At 39.1% G+C, this 12,274-nt stretch overlaps 2 protein-coding genes across 5 annotated transcripts; one reads left to right on the top strand and one right to left on the bottom strand.

The window, feature by feature from the left end:
- Positions 1-539: 539 nt before the first annotated feature.
- Positions 540-5,931, bottom strand: gltpa (glycolipid transfer protein a). 4 transcript variants are annotated; one of them, XM_088076807.1, is made up of 6 exons: positions 5,745-5,931; positions 5,489-5,619; positions 2,842-2,927; positions 2,602-2,735; positions 2,345-2,495; positions 540-2,211 (listed from the first exon to the last, which is right to left on the bottom strand). In XM_088076807.1, the coding sequence occupies exons 2-6, from the start codon at positions 5,589-5,591 to the stop codon at positions 2,029-2,031; spliced, it is 657 nt and encodes a 218-aa protein (XP_087932933.1). In that variant the 5' UTR covers positions 5,592-5,619; positions 5,745-5,931; the 3' UTR covers positions 540-2,028. The 4 variants fall into 4 exon arrangements, with proteins under 4 accessions (XP_087932933.1, XP_087932932.1, XP_042344370.1 ...); XM_088076806.1 differs by having other exon boundaries at positions 5,749-5,930; XM_042488436.2 differs by having other exon boundaries at positions 2,842-2,900; positions 5,749-5,928.
- Positions 5,932-6,831: 900 nt separating this feature from the next.
- tchp (trichoplein, keratin filament binding) lies at positions 6,832-12,258 on the top strand. The gene is made up of 13 exons (XM_042488969.2): positions 6,832-6,966; positions 7,321-7,515; positions 8,428-8,638; positions 8,761-8,817; positions 9,161-9,229; positions 9,706-9,879; positions 9,966-10,078; positions 10,173-10,239; positions 10,337-10,509; positions 10,602-10,683; positions 10,779-10,964; positions 11,176-11,319; positions 11,409-12,258. The coding sequence occupies exons 2-13, from the start codon at positions 7,325-7,327 to the stop codon at positions 11,439-11,441; spliced, it is 1,500 nt and encodes a 499-aa protein (XP_042344903.2). The 5' UTR covers positions 6,832-6,966; positions 7,321-7,324; the 3' UTR covers positions 11,442-12,258.
- The last annotated feature ends 16 nt before the right edge of the window (positions 12,259-12,274 follow it).

Here is a 12,274-nt window from a genome sequence, read left to right as displayed (position 1 = left end):
ACTTTGTAAAAATATCCAGTTAGCCTACTATAACTTTTTATGCTATTTTGGTTGATATGCTATACTATGTTTTTTGTCTTTAGGAGGTTGTACCAGGCTGAGTTTTATGATACTGGTATCGCATGACAGAAGACTTGATGAATCCAGTGATACCAACCATATCACGCAAGCTTCTCAGGAAGGGGGCTAAACATAGGGCCCAAAGTTAGGCTATATTTGGGTGATGGAAAAAAGGCGTGGCCATTTCACAGGGGTTCTTTGACCTCTGACCTCAAGATATCTGAATGAAAATGGGTTCTGTACCCATGTATATCTTCAATATAGACATGCCCATTTTATGCCAGTCCCATGCAGTTTCTTTGCTGTCATTTGATTCCCAATCAGGAGAATCTGGTAAGAGTTGCTTTACCTTGTCAATATGGACTTCATACTGTTTTGTAATGCAAAATTATGAAATAATTTAAAAACACGATTGATAGCAATGACCTATTGATATTCTGCAATGAATTACGAATTTAAAAATTATTTGACAGCCCTAATTATTGTACATATATTTTTATTGCAAATTATGGTTTACATACATTGAAAATAGAATAATTGGGTTGTTTTTTTTTGTTTTTTTGCACTATACACGCACTGCAACATAATTTTAGCACACATCAGACGAGCATTTCAGCACATAAACTCAAAACAGTACTGACTAACCAAAGGCCACCAACACAACCCTTAATCAAGGTCACTACACTGTCAAAATATCACATTTGACATCTACTACAGCATCTGAAATTCTACCTAAAAAGTGTATAGAAGGCAAAAAAGTCATAATGCAACACTTTAAATCCCCTTGATGAAGAGATTTACAGAAAATACACCTTCAGTTTTATGTAAGCACCTGAGAGCAGAGTGGACAGAGAAGCATCGCTTTGGTAGAACAGTTAAGATACACATTCAAGTCCTGCATAACATCAAAGAGGCAGACCACACTTTCAGTAATAATTAACATTTTGTCATTAATGAACCTGTCTGCGTTACACAAAGTGACATGTATAAAAATATAAAGGGCAAAAGGCAGAAAAGCTAACATGATTAATTAGATGCTCCTTAGTTTCAGTTAAAGGCACAAACAGGTGTGCAATATTCAAAATTTATGCCAGAAAAATATTCTCTTCATGTGTTGTATGCTTTGTAAAACTTGGAATAAAAAAAAAAAAACTAGGACAGTGTGATAACTTAAGTAAAGTTAATCATTAAAAAATAAAAACTAATATCCAATTTCCACAAGACATGGACACCTACACACCGTGTTCGTTGTGCAGGATAAAAACGTATGACTTAAGTGTTTTTAAATCAGTTAATTATGTGCTTTCAGTTTTGATCATTTTACTTCAAAAGATAAGTCATAGCACTTTAGGTTCTATTTTAATTATTATTTTTTGCATGAATCCTAGTAAATGCAGCCCTTGTTTCAAATTTAAGACATTAAAACCTTTAAAAATCACTAAAAGGTACAAATGATTACAGCAAAGATTGACAGGGATTGACAGTGTTGATAGGGAAATGGCTCATTAAAACTGTCAACATCACTTACTGATTTGAAGCATTTGTAACAGTCCTAGTTTGGAAAACATTTCTTGAGTAGCACTTTCGTCTTGATATAATTATCTTATGATCATGTACATACACACACACACACACACACACACACACACACACACATATTTATCAATACTGTTGCTTCTCCAGTAAAGAAACATGACTCTTCAAATAGAGCAGCTGTTTTGGGAAACTTGCCTCAGAGTCAAACAACAGTGAGGAAAAGGCGTACAGAAAAAGCCAGAACAGGCACACAGTTGATTAAAAAGTGCACAAATATCTGATGTGTAACGACACAGTATTATAAATACACTCCCACTGTGAGCTGTCAGATGACCTGAGGGGAGACATGTCAGGATGTAGACTGCAGACTGCAGAATGTAAATGACTTTGTAAACTAAGTGGATCACTGGAGGAGAGAGGAGCATCCTGCAGTCACACTTTGTAATCAAGATCAGCATTCAGCTTATTGTACATCTCATAAATAGCATCAACAGTGGCAGTGAAGTTAATGAGGAATTTCCTAATTTTTTCCAAGCATTCCTCTTCCTTGACATCCCGACCCTTGGAGAGGGCCTTTAGGAAATCTGTCTTATATGGAGCAGCGAAAAGAGCTGCCTAGAAGAGCAAATACAAATGCCAAATTTATACACAAGTCTGTGCAATTTGTCTGCTCAGCAGCACAATTTTTCACTAATAACACACACCAAGTCGTATATCTGAAAGACATGTATATAAACTCTACACTCACCTTGAAGAGCTGTTGCACGAACCAGCCGTGATACTTTTTCAGGGCTATTTCATAGGCTTTGGTGACATTGACTCGAATGAGGTTTGGGTTGCTGTCGTCCTTTTCACCATCCACCAGGCTCTGGAGGAACACTTGAATAAATCGTAGACCCCTTGTTGATAAAGAAGACATGCACAGTGATTATGGGTGCAGACCAAAATTGAATGAACACATGCAACCACATAATCTATAATACCTGAAATGTATAATTTTCAAACCTTTTTAGCCACATAAGTGCCAGCGTTGCTCCAACTTTGGGCCATTCTGCCCCATGCATTTCCTTCTCTGCCTCCAAAATCTGCTGCAGTGTCTTGAACCGCGTTGGGTTGGTTTCGTAAACCGCCTTGATTTTCTATTAGGGTAAAATAGTGCATTTAATTGTATAATAATTCTATTTATCAATGTAACAGTAGAGCAATAGATTTAACTCAGGTCACATTAAAGAAAACCATACTCACGGTGATGTTACCAGATATGTCTGCCTTTATTGGAGCAAAAATAGTAGAGCCCAGGCAGTCTGAGGAGAAATATTTGCAGTGAAAACCTACATATAGGACAAGTAAACGAAAGCTGTTGAATCTTAGAACCTTAGAAATTATGTAATAATGTTAAGTTTCTCATGGTGACCACCAACCTGTAGAAACACAGAAGATAAAACGGTAATTGTAAAAAGTTGATTGCAGCTCTGTAAGCATGGCTTTTTGTTCCATATTTTTTAATACATTAAAAAAATTGTTAATATTTAAACTTATCAGTAATGTAGGCAAATCTTTAAAGGCACCACTGAAGCACATTCCAATTTCAGTAGCTACAGATTCTCTTCAGGTGTAAATAAACTACCACATGCAGAAAACATTCTTCCAAAAGTGATCACAAGATCTAGATATTGGTAAAAAAGTGACCCTTTGGTGATTCTGTCTTTAACAACACGTTTGAAAAACAGAAAATTCTTGATGAATTTAAGTAAAAGGGAACCATGTTTAACAATGGCAAAACTATATCAAAACTTCTGTTTACAGACTTGGTTAATGCTGCACAAGTTGTGTGAGAGCTTGTAAACAGATGTTTTGATATGGCAGTTTTGCTGTTGTTAAACGTTGACCCCTATGACTTCAATTCATCTGGATTTTTGCTGTTTTTGGATTCTTTGCTCACTGTGTTGGCATGCGAGGAAACCGTTCTCACACTACGTGAGTAATTGATATAGAAATGTAGATTTTAGTGGATGAATTACTCCTTAGACAGCAGGCTGAAAGCTATGTTTTTTTGCCCTCTCTAGTTGAAAGTTTTGAGTCTTTTTCATCACTGATAGGTGTCTGACTCATCATCACAGTATTATCAATAGGTGTCCTTTAATTAGGCTTCTGGAAGACCTGAGTATTTGGTGACGGGACGGTGAACAATGAGACATCTAGACTCCCGACCACACACGGCTCCTGAGTGACCCACTGACACAACGGACAGCTTTCAGCTCCTGAGCTGTTAGTGGAAACTACTCATGACAAAATCCGCTCTATTGTGATGATTTGATGCATCGCCGCAACACTGATATCTTGTTTCTGAGACATCCTTATCCTATATTGTCTGGTCTCTTCACAATGTTTTTGTAACAAAACAAAACAAAACAAAACAACAAACAGTGCAACAACTTTCGGAAATTCATCAGTAAACTGAATTTAACAAAACACTGAAATAAAACAAAAATATATCAATTTCTGACAAGAATAAGTCCCTTAATACTTTTGTATTAACAAACAATGAAATTTGTCCAAGACTTGGCTTGTTAAAGGACCTGCACACCCACAGAGGTGTTAATTATTCTGGTTGATTTAGACCTCTTCTCAGGTTGAAGTTGGACAGTGATGCTGGGAGTTTACCGAGGTCACTACACTCAATATACTTGAACAAAGTCTTAAAAGTACGAATTGTCCTGCTGTAAAAGCAGATGCAAACTGAGAAAAAAGTTTCTTTCCATAAACCATACGGGTTATAAACTCATAGTTTGCACACTATATTGGTGTGGGAAATAATTCCTGATGGCTATTTTGCGCACACATTTGCACAAATTTACACACATATTTTCTTTAAATTAAAGATTTTAGTAGTGGTTTCCTATATTGGTGCTTTTCGTGTATTTTTTATTGAGTATTAAAGTTTAAATTGTTTTTTATCAGTGCAGTTGGTGGGTCGGTTCAGCTCAGTTTCACTGTAGGGTTTGCTGCATGTGACAATAAACCCTCCTTGAATCCTTGAAAACTAACATGGGAGTCATGAAGTATTGACCATGCATTCAGTCCTGAAAAAGAGGTCCAATTAGGCAAACTAATTCAAAACACCTGTGTGAATGCAGTGTGAGCGCATACAGGACTTTAATGGCTTGCAGGAAAGTTGGCCAAGAAATTTCTAGGTCAGGAAAAACAATGGCGACAAGGAGGAAAGAGTTTAATATCGACATCAGACTTGATTCCTCTCAAGGGTTTCACATGGCAAATTCAATGGAGGACCTTTGGCATATTAATACAGAATGAAGTCGCACAAAGATGCCCTGGTGCACCATGCCGCCGGTGAATGGGCAAGGGGAACTCAACACCGTACTAATCAATTTTCACAACTTAAAATCCAGGCCAGTGGATTAAATTATGCATGCTAAAGGATTGTGGACAGCTTGATGGAGAGAAACACGATCCAAAAAAGATTATCATTTGGAAAGAGCCAGATCATTTCATTAGGTTTGATAGAAGTGTTGTGAAAGATTTCCTTCACAACAAGTTTTGCTTCTATTAATCAAAGTTGAACAAATCCCTCATGAAAGATGCATGACGGTGGAAAAACGTATTACTGGGGACTTCTGTTAGATAAAATACTGCACTTGTGTGCATGTTCAGCCAATTTAACAGTCAGAAGTATTAAATCATGAATAAGCCAGCTAAGGCAAAATCAGTCAGTTAGTGCCGTCAGTCTGCCCAATACTGTAACTGTAACTGTACATCTGACAACTTAACTATAACAACAAGCTGCAGATGCATCATCTCTCTGCAGCCACTGACATCATCTGGTGCCTGTACATGGTCTGTAACTGTGTCACACTGTGAAAACTTTACTTACCAAAGAAAGGTGGAAGGTATGACACAGCCTCCAGAAACGGTCTTGTTTCCACCTGTCTGTCAGCTGGCATCTGTCTGAACTGGTGCTCCATTAGCAGAGCCATCTCTGTAATCCGGACACACTCTTTACCTCTGAAATGATAGCAACAGGCTGTCAGCCCTCCTCTGCGGATGTACAGTGACACCAGAGGAAGCTGTGTGTGTCATACCCCACCCTGAGAGAGAGCGCACACACACGCACACACACGCACACACACCTACATTGAACCCAGGTAGTGTGGAAACGTCCAGCCGACGGCTCGTGTGATCGACTTGTCACCGATAGATCCGGGTCATCGCCACCTGTCGGGTGAAAGGGCCGATAAACGGCACTCAGACAGAAGTCCAGAACAAACACCACATCTAATCAGCTGACACTGGTCTTCCTCTGTGTTTAATCACATATGCTGCTTTACTGCCAACTAATGGAGTTTTGTGGAATATCTCAAAATGTGCAGTTTCACTAGATTGGTGATTGTTTGATAATCTAACTAAATTCGACATTTCGTTACATTTATGTAATTCTTTTTATTCATGCGATATCAATACTGTGTTTATATTTCTGAAAAAAAAAAACCATTCCATGCATAAATATGTTAAATTAAATTTTTTTTAAAAATACATGTACATTTCAGATGCCTATGGCAGTCAAAAGAAAGGCAACAATGAGTATCTAAATTGTGTTGTATTTCCAAAATCTGAAGACACGCGTTGAAATGTTGAAATTATTAATGTAACAGCAGGCCTACGCATTGTTGCATAATTTTACCTTGGCATTTTTATCAAATTGCTTTGAGAACTCTGTTTAATTTTTTATTTGTTTTTTTTTTTCAAGAAGAAAAGGGGAAAATATAATGTTGTTGGTGTTGCTTAATAGGCATAGGCATACATAATGATTCATAAAGGCTAGGTATCTCACCAATGCTTTGGTATTTCCATAATATGGCTATGTGAACGCATAAAATTATCGAAATTATTTATTTTCTTTAGTGTCTGTATTTTTAAATATTGACATTTAAGGTGTCCCCTTTTGACAATAAGAGTGTCCCATTTTTGTTTACCCCAGCTAACTCCCTAATTATTATTATTATTAATATTTCCTAGAGGACAAGTCTGAACTTTTCTTGGAAATAGAAGCTTTATCAGATATTCAACAGTTGTATTTGTCAAAAGAGAGAAGGACCTGTGATGCAAAGTAAAATAATTTAAAAATCAATAAAAGTTTTTTCTACACCCATGTTTGACGGAAATGCGTTTCGCGTTTTCATCCAGCAAGGCAATTTTGACCTTTACTTCATGCCGTAGCGTGGGAGTAACTAGGAAGTGAGGCGGTAACTAAGGAAATCTTGGGGACTGAATAAAGACGAATTTCAGTAGAAATGCAAATCTTAGACTAGTTTTGATAAACAACAGTAAGCCATTCAGTTCACCGCCAAAGGGGTAAGTGAGTATTATTTATCGAGCTGAAAATGTCCTTAACTACGTAACTATTGCTTGGTAACGTTACTGAGGTGCAACGTCAGTGCTTTGTTCATAATGTTTTGGTTTATCCTGTCTTTTTTACCCCTTAATAAAAACGTTACATGGCCAAAATAGCTTACACTTAACACTAGCAAAGACACAAAGGTAACCGGAGTGGCCTTCAGCGTCCACTCAAGGCGAGCAGATAGGAGCAGATAGTGCTTGGCAAAGGCAGTGTTTAGTTGGCCAGATAATATCATTGATTAAGTACAAATCAAACAATGTTTGCTAAGATTCGGTTTAGTTAATGTCCTCTTCGAAATTATGATTCAGGTAAATGGCTTTGCCGACCCTCTCGGCCCACGTGCCCAGCCGGTCCCGGGTGCTGGCCGGACAGATGGCCCGGCAGCGGGAGCAGGAGGCCCGGTGGCGGCAGCAGTGGGAGCTGCATGCTCAGTACTTCAGGGAGCAGAGTGTCCGCAGCCAGAGACAGGCGGCGTGGAGCTCCCACAGGTCCTACCAGCAGAGGTAACATCATGCACCTGAGCTGGACTGACTCAGTCATCACAAACAGCTTACTCTAATCATTTCATTGCAGACATCTCTGCAACAGCATGTTAAAAAAGCAAAGCAATTCAAAACATTTGTGTTACATGTTTCTCTTTCTCTGCCCTCACTTTAGATGACCCTGTAAATAACCATGCTGTGTGTATAAGTTGTCTAAATGTTTAAAAAGAGACAGTAATTTACAAACTCATGCTCCCAGTGAATTTGTACTTATTTAGGCAACACATCAGCCTCTCAGGGACTCTTTGTTTGGCACAACAAAAATCAGTTGGTTTGGATCTTTTTCTTATGGTCTGTTGTGTAAGTGTGGACACATATAGAAAGGTCTTCATGCAAATACGCCTGATATTATATGTTTGGTAAGAGATGCTAATGCTTCTAATTTACAAATGTCAAAATACATACTTTTATCACATTTCACATTATTTGAATAGTTCACTTGTCCTTTTACATGTGTAAATAGTAACCTAAAGGCACCCCAATGCATTCAATCTCTTCCTTCCATGGCTAGTAATAACATACTGTTGAGAGAACATTGACAACTAACGACAAAATATACATTTATAAACACAAGTGTGAATATTCCACCCACTCTGAAATATGGTAATAGTGGTGAATTATTTTTACAGCAATAGTGTATAAGTCTCTGTCTATTTTCAGTGTTTAGTTATTCATTATACATACACAGTTTGTGTTTTGGGCTCAGCAACTAAATATCATTTTGTGTGTGTGTGTGTAATGTATGTGAATAATAAAGGGCATCAAAGAAACCTGTAGTATTTTCTCTTCTAGTACCTCTCTGGAATCCTGTTGGTTTCAGCAGACAAATGACAGAAAAACAACCAATGTCTCTTTTGCCTCATTTTTTTTCAGTATGTCAGCATACCATAAACAGAGACTGAAGGAGGAAAAGAAGGCCAGCCTGGAGCAGCGTAGGGATCGGCTCAGGGCCATGCTTCAAGAGGAGCGAGACCGGCTGGAGGCGGAGCTGAGGGAAGTAGTTCCTGACAGGAGCACATTGGCAAATCAGCTGGTGCAAAAGACTGAAGAGCTTCGCACAGCAAGAGAGGAAAGAAGAAAAAAGGTAGTTGTATTTAATTCGTTGTGCATTTCCTTTTCAGTACTCATCATGTTCATCATCATTCATCGTGCTCTGCTAGACGTGTATAATCCCTGTTATTTCTGTTTGTTTTTTTTTATCACTAGCTTGCCCAAGAGCTGCTGAGGGAGCACTGGAAGAAAAACAACGCAGAGCTGAGAGAGGTAGCTAAGTTTAAACTATTAATGGAAAAGGGACAAGCTGCCAAACTGCTTCAAAGTCTCACTGTTGATGAAGTGATAATTGGCCTTAGGAATCGTGTTATCATCCTTTGCGTCCGAAGAGTTCAGCAAGAGAGGAAAACGGACACTTTTTGTCAAGACGTCCACTTGATCTGGAAACTAATAGGGCTTGTGATGCAGATATTCCATGACTTTCTGTTAACCTGAGTCCAGCGTTGACTTGAGAAAAAAAAATGTTCTGGTATCTTTTCCGCTAAGGGTCAAGTTCATCAGTATCTCTGTCTCTCTGTCTATGTCCTTAATCGCTCTTTTAATCTGTCCACAGGTTGAGTCGTCATTACATAAAGATCATGTTGTCAGCCAATGGCAGGAGCAGATATCTGAGAAGAAAGAGGTAAGACATCCATCACAGCTATCAGACAAAACAGTTCACTTTCTGTTCTTTAAGGCATTTTTGTGACTGTTAAGGATAAGTTCAGTGTTTTTGAACTGTAGGTCCTTGTTTTAAACATCCTCGGGAAATTCTAAGTCACAACAGGATCCTACAGGTCAAAACACCTATCCATACATGGTTATTTTTTAGATTTTACCGTAACCAAATTATGTAGATATAGCACTGCGGTGCTCTTAAGCATCACCTCCCTCAAGTCGAACGTGACACATAGGACCCACAAGTCGCCAACTTTGTTATTATCCTTTTACTTGGCAAATTATTTATTGAACAAATCAATTTTTAATCAAACGGTGTTCGTGTCATCTGTGAGCACAGTATCAAGTCAGAAATCTACTCACATTGATCCCCTCAACATGGTACATAATTTAAAAAGTTTAGACACCTACTGTAAGTGACCCACCTCTCCAAACATGTAGCAAGAAGTGGCTGAGCAGAAAGAGAAGAGACGCTTTGAGAATGAGTATGAGAGGACCCGAAAAGAGGCTCTGGAGAGGATGAAGCAAGCAGAGGAGAGAAAGCATGAAGAGGAGCAGAAGAGGGCAGAGGAACTTTGCAAACAGATGGAAGAACTGCAGCTGAGAGAGGAGGAGGTATGTAGAACTTGAGCAAAGTATTTCTGCTGGAAGAAAATGATATTGCAGATGGGGTTTTTTTTAAGTCTTTTTTTCTCTCTCAGGCAACTCGCCTGAAGAAGGAGCAAGAGGCTCTGCTGGTCAAACAATGGGAGCTGGAGAAATTAGAGGAGGACAGGAGAAAGGTGGAGGAGAGGCGGAGGAAGTCTGAGATGGGGTAAGGAAAGCCTTTTCTGCAAATAACCCATCACAAGTAAAATGATTCTTCTTACTGGTGAAGCATTTTGTTCTCTGGATTTGTGTTCCACCAGGCATTTTTTGATCCGTCAATATCGTGCTCAGCTGAAGAGGAGAGCCCAGCAAGTGCAGAAAGAACTGGTTAGTCTACTCCTTCGTCTTTAGATGACTTTATTTCTACATGTAATCCAGTTTGCCAAGCTTTCACAACTTTGTCAAATTCCTCTGTGCCCATCAGGAGGCTGACCGTGAGATCCTGGCAGCCTTACTGGAAGGAGAGCAGGAGAACAGGAGGATAGAGACGGCACGAAGGGAGCGGGCCATCGCTGATGCTGCGTGGATGAAACGTGTGATTGAGGAGCAGCTGCAGTTAGAGCAAGAGAGGGAGGCTGAGTTTGACATCCTACACAGGTGAGCATCAAGACTCAAGTTAGCTCTGGCACTGCATTAATGGGCCTCCTGCTTCTCCTCAAATACCAACCACTGTGTCTCATCCATTTCAGAGAAGAAGCTCAACGTGTGTGGGAGAAACGAGAGGCACAGTGGGAGAAAGAGAGGAAAGCCAGAGAACGGCTCATGCAAGAGGTGACTTGCTTTAAAATCAAAATTAAGCTTTATGCAAACGTTATTCAAAAGACGTGACTACTACACAAAAGCTATCCTTACTTCTTATTGGAAAGGTGCTTTCGGGGAGACAGCAGCAGCTTGAGCTGAAGATGCAAAAGAACCGAGAGGCTCAGGAGGAGTCCCTGAGGAGACGAGAACAGCTGATTCAGGAGCTGGAGCTAGAGAGAGAGACCAGGCGCCAGGAAAAGGAGGAAGAGGAGGGCCGTAGGACTGCACGGATGCGAGAGATAAATGCTCAGGTTGACACATATTGCAGTAGTTTGTGTTTAGCACTTTTGTTCCCCACACAGCAAAGTTGCAAATTAATTAAAGAAACAGTCTCTAACAATGATGCTACGACAGCTGCTCACTTCAGTTGAGTAAATCGTCAGGCATTTTGACTCACAGCGTCAGTTTATATGCTTTTTATAATTAAACAGACTTGAAGTTGTTTGTGTGTATATACTGTAGGTGGAGCAGCAGCGCCAAGAGCAGTGGGAGGAGCAGTGCAGGTTAGAGCAGGACGAGGAGGAGGACAGGGAGGCTCATCAGATCCAGGAGGAGGAGCTGAGGCTGGAGGTGCAGAGGATGACCAAGAAAGGGTACCAGGAGAAGGTAAAAGATGAAAACCAAGCTGAATGTTCATATTCCAAGTTCCAAAATGCTCTTTCGTGTTAATAAATGCTCGAAACCGTCCCTTTCAGATTCACAGCAGACCTCGATCAGCCTGGACATGAGCAACCTGTGAGACTGAAATCAAAACTTAATAGTGAGATGTGTATTTTTTTTCTACCTGTAAATTAGCTTTAAAGGATAGTTTCACTTTTTTTAAAGTCTGTCTGGAAACAATGCTCAAATACCTACATGTGTATCATAACAATTAGTAGTCACTGTATTTGTCAAACTTTTAATCAAGTGGTCAAAATTCTCTCTTTTTGCCCTCTTGAACAGTGTTTACTTGCTGAGACATAGTGGAGGCCACATGCTCAGGCAAGCTCAGTGCGCTCTACATATTGGGCTAATGTCTTTTATATTGTAAGGTTTTGGTGAAAATGCATGTTTTTGGGAAATACTGAGCAATTCAATTCATAAAGAATGTTGCCTTTTTGTATTCTCCGTTAACCATAAAGGCACACAAGAAAACCACCGTTTTCTTCATGATTTCAGAGTGACAAAGAGTAAGAAACTGATATATAAATCATCATTTTGCAGGTGTAGTATTCTTTTAACTTTTAAAGACAGATAAAGGACTGTGTACACTACTTGTATGAGGACAATTAACAATTTCATGAACTATCTTTAAATGTGCATATGGACATGTTAGTATTGTTTCAAGACAGAGGGAACATATTATTTAATGCCTTTTTTAAAAAATGAAGCTTTCATGTAGCTTATGAGGTAATTTTGTGCCATCTTGTTGTTAAATTTAATACTGCTTGTTTGCATATGTAGAGAAGATTTGATGGATTTTTTTGCACTTTTAGAGCTGCTAAAGGAGTATATTTTTGCTAAGCAGAATTTGTAGACTGTTTTCAATAAAGTATGCCAATCAAATCATTTCAGTGTTTTT

This window comes from Plectropomus leopardus, chromosome 4 (genome assembly GCF_026936395.1).
Source record: "Plectropomus leopardus strain MGB_pleo_1.0 chromosome 4, ASM2693639v1, whole genome shotgun sequence".
NCBI classification, from domain to species: Eukaryota; Metazoa; Chordata; class Actinopteri; order Perciformes; family Serranidae; genus Plectropomus; species Plectropomus leopardus.
This window is presented reverse-complemented; position numbering and strand designations above follow the sequence as displayed.

Bases quoted from the DNA above. Each gene is read 5' to 3' on its own strand.
- tchp (XM_042488969.2), top strand. From the start codon at position 7,325: ATGGCTTTGCCGACCCTCTCGGCCCACGTGCCCAGCCGGTCCCGGGTG. The intron at 8,639-8,760 runs GTAGTTGTATTT...TTTTATCACTAG, and splicing joins GAGAGGAAAGAAGAAAAAAG to CTTGCCCAAGAGCTGCTGAG. The intron at 10,079-10,172 runs GTAAGGAAAGCC...GTGTTCCACCAG, and splicing joins CGGAGGAAGTCTGAGATGGG to GCATTTTTTGATCCGTCAAT.
- gltpa (XM_088076807.1), bottom strand. From the start codon at position 5,591: ATGGCTCTGCTAATGGAGCACCAGTTCAGACAGATGCCAGCTGACAGA. The intron at 2,496-2,601 runs GTTTGAAAATTA...TTTATCAACAAG, and splicing joins GCACTTATGTGGCTAAAAAG to GGGTCTACGATTTATTCAAG. The intron at 2,212-2,344 runs GTGAGTGTAGAG...TTGCTCTTCTAG, and splicing joins TCGTGCAACAGCTCTTCAAG to GCAGCTCTTTTCGCTGCTCC.